The sequence below is a fragment of the Aquarana catesbeiana genome, linkage group LG12, assembly GCF_042186555.1.
Source record: "Aquarana catesbeiana isolate 2022-GZ linkage group LG12, ASM4218655v1, whole genome shotgun sequence".
Classification (NCBI taxonomy): Eukaryota; Metazoa; Chordata; class Amphibia; order Anura; family Ranidae; genus Aquarana; species Aquarana catesbeiana.
In genome coordinates, this window is record NC_133335.1 from 77,990,996 (window position 1) to 78,011,319 (window position 20,324).

Genomic DNA, 20,324 nt, shown 5'->3' on the forward strand with positions numbered 1-20,324 from the left:
TTTATATTATTCGCTTATCTCTGAGGGACTGTTCCCCTGATGTTTTGTTAATGCTAACATGCAGGAAGAAATATAACGTAAACCTCTACATTGGAATACATATCAAAAGAATATCTGTTAGTGACTCAGATGCAGTCATTTCTAAATAAAGGCAAGCACAGTTTAAATGTATGTGTCGCAGCTCGGGGGCGGCTGGCATCTGGAAGATAATGTAAATTACATTTCTAGATACCCTTGTCCTGATCAGTAACCCTGTGGGCAAAACACACTGGATCAATATGAGAGATGCTATCACACCAGCTAAGGGTGAGGGTGGAGGCAGCTGTCATGAAGACTGATGGGAGATGTACCTGTAATGTAGACTGATGATAGGCTGGGAGAGGTACATCCAGCTTATAAAAGTAAGGGGAGGCCAGCATGTTCAGCATCCTCTTTTCCAAAATGAATGGTGTTCAGGCTGTCGCTAAATCCTACCAACTATTCAACCCCAGAGCATACCTGCAAAATAACTATGTGCCACCTCGGGCAGACTTCTCATCCGAAGAGAGTGTGATGTGTTGGAAACTGCGTTGCCTTCATGAGGCTTGTGCCAAGGGTGAGCTATATTATGACATCGCTGTTTTTATGTTTAGCCATCAGATATTTAAATATATTATCTTTAAAAAGTGGCAAGGCTTTATTCGCCACCCTTAGACCTTTATCAAGGTCTAAGGTTGGCCATACATATATTGATTCTGTCCCAAGTAGAACATTATTTGTGATGACAGTGAGGATCAGGTTGTTTAAGGGGATAACAAATGCTTCTGACCATTGGTAGACTTCAGTATTTTAGAAATTATACAGATTGTTGGAAAGTCTTTGTAGTTGGCACATATTTTTCCCTTTTTATGTAGGTAGTGTTTATATGTGCTGCTCATTTGCCTATTTCTAAAGATTGTGTTCAAGGAAAAGTGCCCATGGTTCTAAGTAAGGCACCTTTTAATATAAATTGCAGACTAAAATATCACACAAAGAGGAACAAAATAGCGACATAGTTAGATGCCAACCTGGCTGCCTTTAATGATAACAATAATGATGATGGGGGAACTTAATGGGTGAGCTTTAATGACCTTAAACAGCCTAAAGTTGTGCTTTGTGAAGATACTCGTAGTTAACAGTTGATTAATACAGAAACCTTGCTGCTCTTTGTGGGGTTAAGACGCAACTACAATGTTTTTAGACCTCAAAGAGGTCCACCTTGCCAATAGATTATGGGGGAAAGGGGGTCGCTATTAGATACTGGAGTCAACTCAGTCTATTGAAAGCACCTAAAAAAAGCATGGAAACTATATTTATACTGGAATAGCTTGTCCAATAAACTTTTGTGTTTCATTATGAGAAAACTGGTGCTGGAGGTGTCTGTTACACTGAGAGCACAGATGTAATTAAAATGTATTCTCTGGTCATATCACGCATGTACATCTGAATACCATTCAACAATTGTAACCAGATACTGTCCAGCTTCTGCATACTAAAAGCAGATCTAGCTGTACAAAAATCCCATTCTGCCTAATTAGCAATTTTATTGCTTTTAGTCAGATTTTAATCACAAGCATTTTCTGGTTTTAAATGAATAAATGCTAAAAAAATGGCATAAAGATCAAGCACAAATGCCTTTTCGAGTGCTACGGAAGTGATTTTAAGCAGATAAACATTATTTGTTAGCTTTGATTGGCTCATAATGTCTACTAATCACACTATTTTCTAGTATGTCTTCTGTAAAAGTCAATGTATTTGTAAATTTAGAATCTTTTGTGGGGCAATTTTACCATTTTAAATAGTATAATTTTTAATAAAATTATATTGAAGAAATGTTTTACATGCTGTTTGCTGCCGATGCGTTAAAAAAAAATCTGACTAGATGGCAGAAAAAAAGCATTTTATGTTAAATATTTGTAACTGTTCTGTGATACCTTATTTAACGTTCAGCTTTTCTAATGAAGAAGCCTTGCCACAAAATACTTTTTGTAGATCTAAATCATTATAAATGTTATATTAGTTTGAAATATGTCTAAGATATGCATTTTGAGGGTCCCATAACAATAGTAAACGGTCATCCAGGGGTCTGGGAAACCTGATATCCAATTTTTGCTGTTCAACCCCGATATATATTTGATAATTAAGAAAAAATAAAATCATTTTTATACATAGAATTTCTCCAACATGATAAAAGTTTGATTTTACTCCTTATAATCATTTGATTTTACGCATTCTTGGAATAATTTGATAGCCTATTAAATCAGTGTACCGCATTTAATATTTTCCTTTGAACCGAAAATGATTATTCTCTAACATTCTACACATTGGAATCAAATAACTTTGGGGTTTGGGCTTAAAGTTTATTTGGCAATAGGGTGGGGAGGGCTCAGAAACTGACTTTGCTGGCTTTCAGAAGAAAATGTAAGTTGCCTGACTTAGGTAAGTAGTTTAGAATCGCAAATCCAGAACAAGCATTCTTTACCCACTTCCATACCCCTTATAGACCATAGCTATTTTTACATTTCCATTAGTGGTCTATTTATCAGGGATAACTTTGTCTATACATTAATTAACAAAAGCAATACACACATTGTTTGCCAAACTACACCTTATTTTGGCAATACAGTCTTGCAAAAAAAAAAAAAAATATATATTTTCTGTTATCTACAGATAACAAAAGGTAATTATAATAAAGTGTTACTTTTTTTTAGAAATGTAAATACTTAATTTACTCTTAAAAGTATGTTTTATTCTATAATCTCTCCTGTTTAAAATTAAACTAAAATGATTTTTTCTGGTACAAAGCATTTGCAAAAAAAAAAAAAAAAAAAAAGACATTTACTGTTTCAATTTTCTATATGCAGCACTATAAAAAAAATTACAAATAAAATAAATGAAAAGGAAAACATTTTAAATAATAATGCAAAAAAATCCAAAAAATAATAGCTATGGGGAGCAGAAGAGGAAGGAGTTAATTAGGACTGGCTAGGACTAACTAGGGGTTAATAAAACATGAGAAATAAAAAAATTACAAAGGAGCATCTGTATTTTGACAGCTGCCCCTGCTATGTAATCAATTTCTGGCTTTCATTTTGAAAGCCGGTAATAGGGGTGAGGGGAGCAGCAGCTGTGGGGAAGGAGCTAAACATAAAATATGTACCATACAAATTTTATTGTAATAATTAGGACATATCTCCTATGTTTAAGAACCCTCAAGTGGCTAAATGCCACCATTTCTAGCACCTATACTTATTCAGGGTCATCGACTCAGAACTTACGCCAAAGCATCAGTATGACAGCCAGGGAATTAGCATTCTCAAAAGGAAAGTTCATCATTGGCTGTCTCCATGATTCTCTCATGACAGCGAGTTATATTAAGGTCATATGTTCAAATTTAAATAAGTGCAAAAATCAGAATGGCTCGCACTATTGTTCCAGCTAAAGGGGCAGCTCGTTTTAAAAGTGACATACGTATAAGAAACTGCCAAGTTGTATAATTCTTCAGTATTTACCAAAAGCTGAAACAGCAGTTTTGGATGGACTGACCCTTGAGAGAAAACTGATGTTTACTGATCAGGGACATCTTTAATATTGATTGGACCCTGGCCAAAATTTATCTTGGGCCCCCTCCATGCAGTTTCACTCTCCACCTGCTTTGAGACATACAATAAATAGCAGCTAGACTCAAAATCTGTTTACTGAATCAGATCAGGCAGCGATTGCGATTGGTTGCCAGAAGTTACAGTGTATCGTTACCACTCACTGATTAGTTGCTAGAGGTTATAGCACATGATTTATGCTTGTTGATTGGTTGCTAGAGATTACTGTACATCATTACTGCTCAATGATTGGTTGCTAGAGGTTAATGCACATCATTACCGATTACTGATTGGTTGCTAAGGGTTACAGCACATCATCTCCTCACTGCCTGCACAACATGGACTGAGGAGGTGAGGGGACCCATTAATAGACAGAAAACTCCTAGGGGTACTAGGACTCCTGGTATCAGTGGCAGTGTTGGGGAAGAGGTGATCAATTTCTAGCATGCCCCTTTATCTCCCCAGTGGGCAGCATTCCGTATAGGTGATGGTGGATATGACCTCAGGGGAACATGATATACATATGAATACTGCCTCTATTTACATATGAATGCTGCCGGTCCACCGCTATTTACATATGAATGCAGTCGCTATTTACATATCAATGCTGGTATTTACATGAAAACACAGGGTCTGCAGGTGAGTCATCTGTACACAACAATAGGGCAGAGCTGGGCAGCATTAGTAACAGAACTTCACACTGAGATATCAGGACACAGCACTGGACTAAAACCTCAAGGGACGAGGGAATTTAAACTGGGATAGTTAGCAAGTATGGGGCAGTTTCTTTGGGCCCCACAATAATGACAGGGCCCAGGGCAGCTGCCCCTTTTGCCCTGCCTTAAAGACGGCCCTGTTACTGATGTGCTACTTTTGTTGAATAAACTTTGTTGCTTCTATATTAATGGAGAAAGCTGTGTAAAGTTGGAAATTCTGGACTTAGTAAAAACATTTCACTTCAACAATTCCTAATGAAGAGAGGAGTAAAATAGCTTTTGACTGCCAGTTGACTCCACTTGGGGGCTGTAAAACTCAGTAACTAATAACAGAAATCACCCAAAACTGACATTTCCATTTCAGGTGGAGCTGGTAGGATGTGTCAATCAGTGGCTTCTCCAACTGTAGAAAAATCCATGTAAAGTAGTATAAATACAGTGGGGATAATAATTATTTGATTCCCTGCAGATATTGTAAGTTTGCCCACTTACAAAGAAACAAAGGGTCTATACTTTTTTTATCATAGGTGTATTTTAAATGATAGAGACAGAATATCAACCAAAGGTCCAGAAAAAAACACATGATACAAATGTTATAAATTGAGTTGCAGTTCAGTGAGTAAAATAAGTAATTGATCCCCAAACAAAACATGACTTGGTGGAGAAACCCTTGTTGGCAAGCACAGAGTTAGGACGTTTCTTGTAGTCGGTTACCAGGTTTGCACACATCTCATGAGGGATTTTGGTCCACTCTTCTTTACAGACCTTCTCTAAATCCTTAAGGTTTCTTGGCTGTCTTTTGGCAACTCAAATTTTTCAGCCCCCTCCATGAATTTTCTATAGGATTAAGGTCTGGTGACTGGCTAGGCCACTCCTTGACCTTAATGTGCTTCTTCATGAGCCACTTCTTTGTTGCCTTGGTGGTATGTTTTGGGTCGCTATTGTGCTGGAAGACCCATCCACGACCCATCTTCAGTGTTTTGGCTGAGGGAAGAAGTTTCTCATCCAAGATTTTACAATACATGGCCCTGTCCATTGGCCCCTCAATGCAGCAAAGTCGGCTGTACCTTTAACAGAGAAACAGCCCCAAAGAATAAAGTTTCCACCTCTGTACTTGACTGTAGGGATGGTGTTCTTAGGGTCATATTCAGAATTTTTCTTCCTCCAAACACAGCAATCTGAGTTAAAGGAGCAGAAGAGGGACCCGAGAAGAGGAGGATCTGGGCTGCTCTTTGCAAAACCACTTTACAGAAAAAGGAAGTATAACATGTTTGTTATAAAAAAAAAAACAAAAAAAAAAAAACGAGCCTTTACAATCACTTTAATGCCAAAGAGCTAAATTTTGGTCTCATCTGACCACAGCACTTTCTCCCTATCCTTCTCTGAATCATTTAGATGTTCACCGGCAAACTTCAGATCGGCCTGTACGTGTGCCTTCTTGAGGAGGGGGACCTTGCGGGCGCTGTAGGATTTCAATCCATGGCGGTGTATTGTGTTACCAATGAATTGTTTGGTGACTGTGGTCCCAACTGCCTTGAGATCATTCACAAGCTCCTCCTCTGTAGTTCTGGACTGATTCCTTACTACATATGGCACAATCTTGCATGGAGCTCCAGACCGAGGGTGATAAATGGTTATTTTGTATTTATTCTATTTTCGAATAATCGCTCCAACAGTTGTCTCCTTCTCACCAAGCTTCTTGCTGATGGTCTTGTAGTCCATTCCAGCCTTGTGCAGGTCTATAATCTTGTCCCTGACATCCTTTGACAGCTCTTTCGTCTTGCCCATAATGGTGAAGTTTGAATGGAAGAAAGATTCTGTGGACAGGTATCTTTTATACACATAATGAGTTGTCCTAAGGAGTGCCTTCTTAAATTGACAGAACTAACCTGTGTACCACATGAGCACATATTGTAGCCAGTCTGTAGGAGCCAGAATTATTGTTGGTTGGTAGGGGATCAAATACTTATTTTACTCACCAAACTACATCTCAATTTATAACATTTGTATGATGTGCTTCTTCAGGATTTTTGGTTGATATTCTGCCTCTATCATTTAAAATACACCTACGACAATAAATCTAGACCCTTCATTTCTTTGTAAGTGGGCAAACTTACAAAATCTGCAGGGGATCAAATAATTATTTTCCCCACTGTAATTATTTATAAATATATATATATATATATATATATATATATATATATATATATATATATATATATATACACAGTTGTGCTCATAAGTTTACATACCCTGGCAGAATTTATGATTTCTTTGCCATTTTTCAGAGAATATGAATAACACCAAAACTTTTCTTTCACTCATGGTTAGTGTTTGGCTGAAGTCATTTATTATCAATCAACTGTGTTTACTCTTTTAAAATGATAATAACAGAAACTACCCAAATGACCCTGATCAAAAGTTTACATACCCTGGTGATTTTGGCCTGATAACATGCACACAATTTGACACAAAGGGGTTTGAATGGCTATTAAAGGTAACCATCCTCACCTGTGATCTGTTTGCTTGTAATTAGCGTGTGAGTTTCTGGACTCCTGAGAGATGCTTGCATCTTTCATCCAGTGCTGCACTGACGTTTCTGGATTCTGAGTCATGGGGAAAGCAAAAGAATTGATAAAGAATCTGCGGGAAAAGGTAATTGAACTGTAAAAACAGGAAAGGGATATAAAAAGATATCCAAGGAATTGAGAATGCCAATCAGCAGTGTTCAAACTCTAATCAAGAAGTGGAAAATGAGGGGTTCTGTGGAAACCACACCACGGTCAGGTAGACCAACTAAAATTTCAGCCACAACTGCCAGGAAAAATGTTCGGGATGCAAAGAAAAAGCCACAAATAACTTCAGGTGAAATACAGGACTTTCTGAAAACATGTGGTGTCGCTGTTTCAAGATGCCCAATAAGGAGGCACTTGAAGAAACATGGTCGAGTCACCAGAAGAAAGCCATTACTACACAAATGCCACAAAGTATCCCGCTTACAATACGCCAAACAGCACAGAGACAAGCCTCAAACCTTCTGGCACAAAGTCATTTGGGGTGATGAGACCTAAATTGAGCTTTTTGGCCACAACCATAAACGCTACATTTGGAGAGGAGTCAACAAGGCCTATGATGAAAGGTACACCATTCCTACTGTGAAACACGGAGGTGGATCGCTGATGTTTTGGGGATGTGTGAGCTACAAAGGCAGAGGAAATTTGGTTAAAATTAATGGCACGATGAATGCAGTATGTTATCAAAAAATACTGGAGGAACATTTGTATTCATCAGCCAGGAAGCTGGGCATGGGAGGGTACTTGGACATTCCAACATGACAATGATCCTAAACACAAGGCCAAGCCGACCTGTCATTGGCTACAGCAGAATAAAGCAAAGGTTCTGGAGTGGCCATCTCAGTCTCCTGACCTCAATATCATTGAGCCACACGGGGGAGATCGCAAACATGCAGTTCATGCAAGACAGTCCAAGAATTTACAAGAACTGGAGGCTTTTTGCCAAGAGGAATGGGCAGCTTTACCATCTGAGAAGATAAAGAGCCTCATCCACAAATACCACAAAAGACTTCAAGCTGTCATTGATGTTAAAGGGGGCAATACGAAGTATTAAGAACTGGGGTATGTAAACTTTTGATCAGGGTAATTTGGGTAGTTTCTGTTGTGATTATGATTTAAAAAAGAGTAAACACAGTTGATTGATAATAAATGGCTTCAGCCAAACACTAACCATGAGTGAAAGAAAAGTTTTTGTGTTATCATTCATATTCTCTGAACAATGGCTAAGAAATCATAAATTCTGCTAGGGTATGTAAACTTATGAGCACAACTGTATACACACACACAAATACACAGTAGATAGATAGGGCTGTGAAAGGAAACATAATATACCCAGCTGTGTTGGGGTTTGCTCTCTCTACTTTGTTTTTACACTCAGGTGTAGAAGTGTCATGTAAACAGGGGCGGATCCAGAGTCTAGTCTCGGGAGGGGCACTGCCAGAAAATATGTTTTTTTGTGGGCAATTTATCGGGGTAATGGCTGGTGTTGGCGCTTTCATCATCACGGCACCATGGTTGTTATGGTGTCAGGATGATTGAAGCGCATTATTTCTATTATTACATTTAACATAAAATGAAATGGTTCAACTCACCATAATGCAGAATCAGTGGGAGCCCTGAGTGTGTCACTTTTTACGTCGACCTGCCTTCAGATGCAGCTTATCACTTGCCACGTCCCTGCCACAAGCTGCGGATTGTCACTTGCCTGCCGCCAGATGCTGATTGTCACTTGCCACGTCACCTGCCACATGTTGCTGATTGTCACTTGCCACATCACCTGCCACATGTTGTTGATTGTCACTTGCACATGGGGCACATTAAGGGCACATCAGGCACATGGGGTACATCAGGGCACATCAAGCACATGGGGTACATCAGGGCACATCAGGACACATGGGGTACATCAGGGCACATTAGGCACATGGGGTACATCAGGGCACATTCAGGCACATGGGGTACATCAGGGCACATCAGGCACATGGGGTACATCAGGGCACATCAGGGCACATCAGGCACATGGGGTACATCAGGGCACATTCAGGGCACATCAGGGCACATTCAGGGCACATGGGGTACATCAGGGCACATTCAGGGCACATCAGGCACATGAGGTAAATCAGGGTACATCAGGGCAAATTCAGGGCACATGGGGTACAATCAGGGCACATGGGATAAATTCAGGGCACATCAGGCACATCAGGGCACATTCAGGGCACATGGGGTACATTCAGGGCACATTCAGGACACATGGGGTACAATCAGGGCACATGGGATAAATTCAGGGCACATCACGGCACATTCAGGATTCAGGGCACATCAGGCACATGGGGTACATCAGGGAACATCAGGGCACATTCAGGGCACATCCGGCACATGGGGTACATCAGGGCACATGGGGTACATTCAGGGCACATTCAGGGCACATGGGGCACATCAGGGCACATTCAGGGCTCATAGGGTACAATAAGGGCAGCGTTTACTTGTTTTCTTCATTGTTTTCTTCATATGCATATGCAGAGTAGCGCAGGCAGCCTCTGTAGTAAGTTCTCTCTCATGTCACGCTGCTGCTGCTCCCCCCGGCGGCCCCTCCTCCTCCTCTCTTCTTGTCCATCCCAGATGATGTCACAAGCAACATCTCTGGACTGGCCAGTTTCTCCGCTCACTTGCGGACCGGACCGCCCCCTCTCTCGATGTCTGTCCTGCTGCTCCTGAACGCCTGCAGACTCACCTGTCAACCCCCCCACTCATCCGCCGACCTGCCGCTCAGGCTCTCTCTCACCTGCCGACCCCCGCTGACTGGCCCGCCCGCTCGTTAACCCGCACACTCGTCCTCCGGCTCCCACCCGCTCACTCATTCACTGACTGGCCTGCCAATCATGAATTTCTCGGAGGGGGCAATTGCCCTGATGCCCCCCCCCTGGATCCGCCCCTGCATGTAAAAGGACAGCATCCTGCATTTTTTCTGCTATGTCATTTATGAACCAGTGATGTTTTCATGTTCTTGCCTGCTCTGTTCATCGTTCCTCAAACTGATTTTTATTATAGTTATTGGGAAGGACGCAGCAAACTACTGTCATTTTTGCAGGTCCTTGTACAAATCATTTAACCCCTGAGATTTCACTCAACCCCTAAAGAGTAAACAAGGCAATTTTACAACTAAGCTCAAATGTCTTGAAGGTAAACTACTGCTCATTGTCACTTTGCAGGTTCATTTTAAAGAATAGTTGTACTTTTTTTTAAACACATTAGCTCTTTTAATATATCCAGGCACACCAAAGAACTTTACAAATGTCTTCCTTGCCAGAAGCCACAAGTGATTATTTTCGTGCGGCATTGCACTAATGCAATTACTGGAGATCACAAACTGCTGGAAGCAGGCTGCCTTGCATACATTAAGCTACAGTGTAGAGTACATGAATCACATGTAATTCTAGACATCCTGGGCTTGTTAAACTCATGCACTGCCTTCTTGTAGGAGTTTTCCATCTTCAGTCTACAGATTATCATTATATATAATTCTTCTGACTGTGGATACATGGAAGCAGATATTAGATTGCCCAACCTGTCTGCAGCTACAGTCCAGACCAAGACACATATAATGTAAGCAAAGGAAAGCTTACACTAACCTTAACCCTGAAAAGGCAGAGTTTAAATTTATATTTTTAAAGTTGCTTATATATATGGGGGGGGGTAGAGAACTGTATATATGGATGGTATATGGGGGGTAGAGAACTGTATATATGGATGGTATATGGGGGGTGGAGAACTGTATATATGGATGGTATATAGTGGGGGTGGAGAACTGTATATGTGGATGGTATATGGTGGGGGGTGGAGAACTGTATATATGGATGGTATATAGGGGGTGGAGAACTATATATATGGATGGTATATGGGGGGGTGGAGAACTGTATATATGGATGGTATATAGGGGGTGGAGAACTATATATATGGATGGTATATGGGGGGGTGGAGAACTGTATATATGGATGGTATATGGGGAGGTGAAGAACTGTATATATGGATGGTATATGGGGGGGGGTTGGAGAACTGTATATATGAATGGTATATGGGGGGTGGAGAACTGTATATATGGATGGTATATGTGGGGTGGAGAACTGTGTATATACGGGTGGTGGTGGAGAGCTGTATATATGGATGGTATATGGGGGGTTGGAGAACTGTATATATTAATGGTATATGGGGGGGTGGAGAACGGTATATATGGATGGTATATGGGGGGCAGAACTGTATATATGGATGGTATATGGGGGGGGGGGCAGAACTGTAAATATGGATGATATATGGGGGGGCAGAACTGTGTATATGGATGGTATATGGGGGGTGGGCAGAACTGTATATATGGATGGTATATGGGGGGGTAGAGAACTGTACATATATGGGGGTGGAGAACTGTATATATGGATGGTATATGGGGGGGCAGAACTGTATATATGGATGTATATGGGGGGGCAGAACTGTATATATGGATGGTATATGGGGGGTGGAGAAGACCCGAACGCGGGACACGGCCGTGGCAGCACGGCACAGGCAGTGAGCCACCGGCGGGTCTAAATAATGTGCCTGGGTCTCAGGCGGCCAGAGAAACCCGGACTGTCTGGGTAAGTCCCATCCCAGGTGGCAACCCTAACAATAAACCATTTACACTACATTGGGGAACTGTCTTGAGTCACCCAATCTAGACACAAATGACCCTCTGTTGTCCTGTCTATTGTGATGATTACACCAGCAAAACAGAATCTCTCTGATAGATATGCAATTGAAGAGGGTTCTGCTGTGTTCTAGACATATTAACAAATATATATTAATAATAAAAATATAGGTAATACAAGTATAATACCCATTTATCAAGTTGATAGTTTAAATAATTCACGTTGTAGCTTTGCATTATTGGAAAGTTTTGTATCAGATCATAAGCTTATCCATAACTTTGGATTACTAGGTTAAAACAGGGAATCACTTCTTGACTGATCAGTTTTGCAAACAATGTTGCCTACATCATGGGGAAACATAAAAGCAATTGTCAACTCCTATATGTGAGGGATTTGTAATAAATTTAAATACTGCAGTGGGACACAGCATATGTTATTTAGCTTCATGGTAGAAATATATAATATTTGCTGATAGTGAATAAGGGTTCATGCACATGGAGATCATAATAGGCCTTTTTATATGTCTATCGTAAATGCCAGAATGCAGACTTTTTACATTCCAAGCATTCATTCCTGGGCGTATGTGTCTCTAAACATTAGCATAGGCTCAGTACACCGTCCAGCCACTGCAATTTTCAGTCTCTCATAGACTTTAACAGGCGGTTGGCAGCAGGGCTGGATGGTGCACCTGTGCTGTCCGCCTGCATGAAAACACCACCCAGTGTGTGTTAAGTCTTAGTAAATTCCACTTAATGTGCTTTGAGAGTATGTATACATGAAAGCAACATCCCTACTTCATTGAAAACTGTTCAGATATTGAAATAAAGACATGTACAAATCTTTACTTTTAAATTCAAAATGAACCATTTCATCTTCTTTAACCACTTCCCGCCCGGCTGTCAATTTGCTATAGGCCGGGCGGGAAGTTTACACGGCTGCCTCTGTAATAGGAAGTCCTGTCTCCTGGGCTGCCATTGGACGACTGTTCTGTCTATCATAGGAGGTGGGACTTTGTGTTAAAGAGGCCACTGAGAAAACTGGAGCTTCTCCCATATGTAATCTGTTGGTGCTTGTCTCGCCCCCCTCCCTGTCCCCTTCGAGGCTGCAGATGGGCATCGATCAGGCTGCACTGATGGCAATGGTAAGGCTGCATTCGTGCAATGGTGATACTGCATTTGAGGCTGCATTCATGTCAATGGTGAGGCTGCATTCATGGCAATGGTGAGGCTGCAGATGGGCACTTATTAGGCTGCATTGATGGGCACTAACCCCTATTTTACGTCACAGTTTTTTCCTGAAACTTCCCTCTTAAAGTGAAGGTTCGTGTTATACGCCAATAAATACAGTATATCCATATAACACGCCCAAGCTCATCCTTAGTCCTGAGCGTCACTCGAGGATTTGTTGGGGGCCACAAAAGATATATATATTTATCTAAATAACACACCCAAGCTCATCTCTTCAACATACACAGCCACAAAGGCAAGAGATTCTTGTTGGGCAGTGTATTAGTGCTCGGATGAACACACTTAGACCGAATTTTAATGGTTTAAAGAATGTCAGGCAAAATGATCGGCCCTCATGCATGTTCACTTCATCAAATTATTATTATTATACAGGATTTATACAGCGCCAACAGTTTGCACAGCGCTTTACAGCACCGGGGAAGACAGTACAATTACAATATAGTTCAATACAGGAGGGATCAGAGGGCCCTGCACGTTAGAGCTTACAGTCTAGAAATCTGACCCTCTTTGAAAAAAGTTTGGACAGCCCTGAGGTAGAGGATATGTGGAGGACAAGTAATATAGGTTCAGGACTCTACCTCGGAAGGCTTGTAACACAATTTACAATATGTACTTTCATCTCACCTGTATTATTTTCTGATATGCTGTAATAGTATAATTACTGCTATGCTGGATTGATACACTTGGAGATAAGTTTATGTCTTCTCAAAGTTTTTTGTATGTTGGAAAAACGTTCTTTTTTTCAATAAAAACTGTCTGATTTAAAAAAAAAAAAAGGATGTATTTGCTGTATCTGGGAGATGGTAAACAGATCTCCAACTGCATCTTTTTTTTAGTACATGCCTGTTGTCCTATATAGAAAACTGAAATGCATTGTTCCTTACAATATCTTGACATAAACTTTGTAATTATACTCAGGTGAAATTAAAGGACACAATGTAGTTGACATTGGTTCGGGTCCTACAATTTACCAGATGTTGAGCGCTTTTGAGCACTTCAAGGAAGTTATCATGACTGATTACCTGGAGGTGAATCGGGAAGAACTGTGGAAGTGGCTTAAGAATGAACCTGGAAAATTTGACTGGAGCCCATACTTTGAATATGTCTGTAAACTGGAGGGAAAAGGGTAAGAAGATTGACGCCCTTTACTGACACTACTTAATATTATTCACTAAAGAATTTAAAAAAATAGTATCTAGAGATTAGATCTACATTTTTAGCAGTTAGATAACTTATGGTCAGACATTAATTACTTTATTCAAGCAATAGGGTCAACACATACAGGGGGCTGCACATACAGGGGGTTCTTCCAAAGAAGTAGGGTTCTTTAAATAAGTGGCACTTCTGCTCTTGCACTTCAGCGATTTACACAAAGCAAACCACAACAGACTGCAGATGACCTAAATTCCAAATTATCTCACCTTCCTCTCTGAAACATGCACTCTTTACCGCTCCTCCTCTTCACAATTGCAGCCTCTCTCCTCAAACTCTCTTTTCTTCACCCCTCTGCTCCACCCCACAATCTGTACATATCACCCTCACTTCTCCCCTCCCCCTATTACTGCACCCATCACCTTTTTCTAACTCTAAGCCCATTTGCTAACAAACCCCCCAGGATACTGAAGCATGTCCCCTCATACAAATCATATTCTCATATTACCTCCCTTACTCTTCTGCTTCTCCTAACCGCTGGAGATATTTCCCCAAACCCTGGACCTCCCTTATTTAACTGTGCCCAACACACCCATCACCATCACCCTACACCCTCTGGCAGTAGTCGCAATCTACGCAATTTAGTCTCCATTCCTCTTCTTCCCAACGCCAGCCTCCTTCTCTCTTGCGCCCTCTGGAACGCCCGCTCTGTCTGCAACAAACTCACTGCTGTTCATGACCTCTTTGTCACTAATTTCTTTAATCTACTTGCTCTCACCGAAACCAGGCTCCACGAATATGACACCCCTTCTCCTGCTTCCCTATCCCAGGGTGGCCTTCACTGGACTCACTCCCCTAGGCCTAATGGATGCAAGGGAGGTGGAGTGGTATTCCTCCTATCCCCCCAGAGCACCTTCCAGGTTATTCACTCTCCTCCCTCTTTTTTCCTCTCATAAGACGTATACGTCTATTCTCTCCTTCTTCCCTAAGAATTGCTGTGATCTACCGGCCCCCTGGACCATTATGGACTTTCCTTGATGAGTTTTCTGCCTGGCTACCCTACTTTCTCTCTTCGCAAATTCCCACAATCCTTCTCGGTGATTTCAAAATCCCTGCTAATACAAACACTCCTGCTACTTCGAAACTTCTTAGTCTAACCTCTTCATTTGACCTGAAGCAATGGGTACAGGCTTCTACTCACTCTGATGGTGACCTTGTATTCTCCTACCTATGCACTCCATGCAACTTCTCAAACAATCCTCTTCCTCTCTCTGACCATCACCTTATTAGTTTCTCTCTCCCCCTGTCTTCCACCACCTTTCCCTCCAATCGCCTAACCATCACCAAGTCTCTAACATATATGGAAAACATAAAGGTTTCTACTGCTGGAAGGGTACATGGAAGAGTGTAGAGACCAACACCTGCAGATGTGTAACACAGGGGTATTTGGGAAAGTAGTATAAAATTGCTGCCAAACCTCTATTTTTAAAAAACAGGTGAAAACTGGCTATAAAGTAGGTCTTTTTTAGCAACAGTGATCCTAAATATACATTTATCTATACTTTTTCCTCCTCAGGGAGCCATGGCAAAACAAAGAAAAGCGTTTTCGGGAGCAGGTAACACGAGTGATACCCTTGGACATCCATCAGTCTTGCCCCCTTGGAAAGGAACTTGCGAGTGGTTCAGTGGACTGTCTGGTATCCTCTTTTTGCCTTGAGGCATGCAGCCCTGACCTTGAAACTTTTCAGAAAGCCCTTGAAAATGTAGTTGGAGTCCTCAAGCCACAGGGTCATTTTCTGTGGATTGGGGCTTTAGAAGAGTCCTATTACTTAGCAGGAGAAGCACGTCTCAACGTGGTGCCTGTTACAGAAGAGATGGTGAGGGCAGCACTGGGCAAGGCCAAGTGCATTATTAGGGAATTTCGCACCTACTCAATGACTCCTGCTATGAAAGTTGGAGTGGATGATGTGAGTGGAATTTTTTTTGTCTGGGCTCAGAAAGCAGCAAACAAATAACTTATATGCCTAATAAACATTAATGTATGTAATATATATGCACACACAAGCTGTATCTAATAAATGGTAATACAACACAAAGGCAGATGTTATTGGTGTTTCATTTTGAAAAGATATGACAATGTAGGATACAAGGCACTGGAATTCTGGTATAAAGAGTTTCTCACAGACGTGTAGCCTTTCCATTGCCACCAGTCAGGGGTTAGCTTTGAGACTTTATAAGCATATTAGAATATGGCTCTTGTCCTCAATCACCCTCACAAACATAAGTATGGCTTGTACTGGTCATACTTTCTTGCAATTGATTTTATGACCCATGTGGTGAAGATTCAATTGGTGTGTCAAATAACTGGGTAGTGTGTGTATGACAAACAGAAATGGGTTTCCTGGATGGATATTTTCCAGAATATTTAAAATTGTCTACTGGTAATGTATAAAGTTTTTCACAAAATGTGAAAACCGTAAATCAGTGGGCTGGAATTTAAAGTCCAGCTTCTAATTACTATAGTTATGTACCACACACAAATACGTGGATTTATGAATGATTTTTGCTTTGACAAACCTGGAAAAATATTATTTTTGTACTTACAAATCAATTTCTTGAAATCCATTGAGGGACACAGATCCAACTCCTGTATGTGTATTGGGCCTGTGTACTGCTAGCTCACAAAACTTAAGCATGACAGCTAGGTGCAGGATATATGGTGGCCAGCCTTTGACTTTTTGTCTGTTTTCCAGTGTTTACCTCCTGAAGACAGTTGCATACAACCCATATGTCCAAGAATTACTACATTCTTGTGTCCCTCAATAAACTTCAAGAAAAATATTTTAAGGCAGGTACAAAAGCCATATTTTTAAGGTATTTTTAAGTCCACTGAAGAACACAGGAATAAGCCATTTTTGCACACAAGGGACATCTAACTGTGGGGTGAGCAATGGCCACTGAAAAATCCAAGGGATGTGAAGATCCAAAGGAATCAATGCCTGAGGCTAGTTTAAAAAAAAAAAAAAAAAAAAAGGAAGAGAAGAGGGGGGTTAGCAGATACTGAAATTGTTACAGGGCAGGTAGCACCATTAAAGTGGTTATAAAGCCTAAACATTTTTTACCTTAACCACTAAGCCACAACCCACCGTCATATGACGGCGGGACAAGGCAGCTCTTGTTCTGGGCAGACCTCATATGACGTGATCGCCCTCCCGAGCCACTAGGGGGCGCGCGTGCGTGCCACTGCATCGCTCGGGACCCGATGCGCGTGCCCGGCGGCTGCGATGTCCGCCGGGCACCCGCGATTGCCGGGTAACAGAGCAGGACCGTGGATCTGTGTATGTAAACACAGATCCACGTCCTGTCAGAGAGGAGAGGAGAACGATGGTGTGTTCCTTGTACAAAGGGACAACGATCGGTCACCTCCCCCAGTCAGTCCCCTCCCCCCACAGTTAGAATCACCTCCCTAGGTCATACATTAACCCCTCGATCGCCCCCTAGTGTTAACCCCTTCCCTGCCAGTCACATTTACACATTAAATCAATGCATTTTTATAGCACGGATCGCTGTATAAATGTGAATGGTCCCAAAAATGTGTCAAAAGTGTTCGATATGTCCACTGCAATATCGCAGTCACAATAAAAATCGCAGATCACCGACATTACTAGTAAAAAATAAATAAATAAATAAATAAAAATGCTATAAATCTATCCCCTATTTTGTAGACGCTATAACTTTTGCGCAAACCAATCAATATACGCTTATCGCAATTTTTTTTTACCAAAGATATGTAGAAGAATACATATCAGCCTAAACTGAGGAAAAAATTTGTTAAAAAAAAAAAAATTGGATGTTTATTATAGCAAAAAGTAAAAAATATTGTGTTTTTTCAAAATTGTCCATCTTCTTTTGTTTATAGCGCAATAAAAAGAGGTGATCAAATACCACCAAAAGAAAGCTCTATTTGTGGGGAAAAAATTATGAAAATGTTATTAGGGTGCAGTGTAACATGACCACGCAATTGTCATTCAAAGTGCGACAGCGCTGAAAACTGAAAAATGGCTTGGGCAGCAAGGGGGTGAAAGTGCCCAGTATTGAGGTGGTTAATGTATTCCTGGGGCACAGTAATAGTGTGTGTAGAATGGTTCCGGTGGCTGTTACACTCCCGTTACCATCTCTTCCATTTGACAATTTGCTCATCAGATTTACACACGCACCCAGCAACTGTCTTTGGGAGTGTATGTAAACCCCCTCCAAAGCCACTGACATATGGTATAGATTGGTGACAGTAAAAGGGTTAAAAGCTCATATAGGCATCTGTTGAAATTCCTAGACCTTGACATAGGCATCCATGAGTATACACCAATTCTTACTAATGCCAAATATAATCCTGTTATATGCATGGAAATGTGCAGTTACAGGATCCATTTCCTTTTATAGTTCATAGTTTTTCAACTCATTTTCCCTGCTTTCATTTCACGCCAAGGGTTTACTCTGATTCCACTAAATCTTTTGGATATTTTTGACATCTCCTGTAACCTTTCTCTTTTACATATCTCCTCACTGACAATACAGTGTACTCTCATGAACTGGCTTCTCACAATGGATTGAAATGTGTGTGGCGGATAAAAGTAATTAAATAAATATAAATAAAAAATGGTTTTAACCGTTTGTTTTGTATAAATGTCGGTATGTAACATTGCACCTTTCTTATACACCATTGTGTCAAAGGTAATGTTTTCACAATCCATATTTATATTAAATTGGATACAAGACTCAGTCATTTATTTCATCATTAACCGGTTGCCGACCGTATACAGTACATATAGGGTGGCAAGACAGCTTCCCTGTGCAAAATCACGTACAGGTGCACGATTTTGCACTTTCGGGTCTGGGGTGTGCACGTGCCCCAAAAGCAGCCTGCTCTCGCTGTTATTGGACACAGCGGAAGCCAATCAGCGGGTCCGGCAGACTCGATGTCCGTAGGACCCCACCGATCGTTCCCAAGAGAGGCAGAACAGTGGATTGCCGATGTAAACAAGGCAGATTACCATTCTGTTAGTAGGGAAGGTAAGCAGGAACACAGATCTTTGCCTTCCTACAGTAAAAACACATCCCCCCACACACACAGTTAGAAAGCATTTCCTAGGAACACATTTAACCCTTTGATTGCCCCCGATGTTAATCCCTTCCCTGCAGTGTCATTAGTACATGAACAGTGCATTTTTTTTTTTTTTTAGCACTGATCACGGTATTAGTGTCACTGGTCCCCCCTCCCCCCCCCCCCAAAAAAAGTGTCAGTTCGTGTCAGATTTGTCCGCTGCAAAAGTTGCTAATCGCCACCATTGCTAGTAAAAAAAATAAAAATTCAATAACTCTATCCTATAGTTTGTAGATGCTAGAACTTTTGCGCAAACCAATCAATATGCTTATTGGGATTTTTTTTACCAAAAATATGCAGCAGAATACATATTGGCCTAAATTGATAAAGAAATTAGATTGTTTACATTTCTTTATTTGATATGTTTTATAGCAGAAAGTAAAAAAAAAAAAAAAAAATTCCCCCAAATTGTCGGTCTTTTTTTGTTTATAGCACAAAAAAAATAGGGTTTTTATAACAGCTTACCTGTAAAATCCTTTTCTTGGAGTACATCACGGGACATAGAGCTACGGTAATTACTGTATGGGTTATATAGGCACCTTTAGGTGATGGACACTGGCACACCCTAGACAGGAACTTTAGCTCCCTATATAACCCATCCCCTTACTAGGAGTACCTCAGTTTTGTAGCAAAGCAATACACGTATAATCAAAGAGGGGAGGGACCTCTGTGTCCCGTGATGTACTCCAAAAAAAAGGATTTTACAGTTAAGCAGTTATAAAAATCCTATTTTCTTTCACAAACATCATGGGGACACAGAGCCACAGTAATTACTATATGGGATGTCCCAGAGCAATGCTATCTGAGGGGAAGAAGACGCAAACAAAAGTGGGATGCAATCAGACCTGAGGACCTATACTGCTGCCTGCAACACACTGCCCCCAAAGGCGATATCCTCATGTTTTCTTACATCCACCCGATAGAATCTGGTGAATGTATGGACTGAAGACCAAGTTGCGGCCTTACAGATTTGAGCCATGGAGGCTTGGTAATGCACCGCCCACGACGCACTAACAGCCCTGGTGGAGTGCGCTTTCATTTGAAAAGGTGCAACTTTCCTCTTCAAACCATAAGCTTGAATAATTACTTGCCAAATACACTTAGCAATAGTAGATTTCGACACTGCCTGTCCCTTCCTAGGACCTTCAGGCAATACAAACAAAACATCAGTTTTCCGAATCTGAG

General features: G+C 41.0%; 1 protein-coding gene across 1 annotated transcript; it reads left to right on the top strand.

The window, feature by feature from the left end:
• The first annotated feature begins 231 nt into the window (after nucleotides 1-231).
• Nucleotides 232-16,042, top strand: PNMT (phenylethanolamine N-methyltransferase). Its single transcript, XM_073607196.1, has 3 exons — nucleotides 232-595; nucleotides 13,745-13,952; nucleotides 15,555-16,042. Exons 1-3 carry the CDS (start codon nucleotides 418-420, stop codon nucleotides 15,991-15,993), a joined length of 825 nt encoding a protein of 274 aa, XP_073463297.1. The 5' UTR covers nucleotides 232-417; the 3' UTR covers nucleotides 15,994-16,042.
• The last annotated feature ends 4,282 nt before the right edge of the window (nucleotides 16,043-20,324 follow it).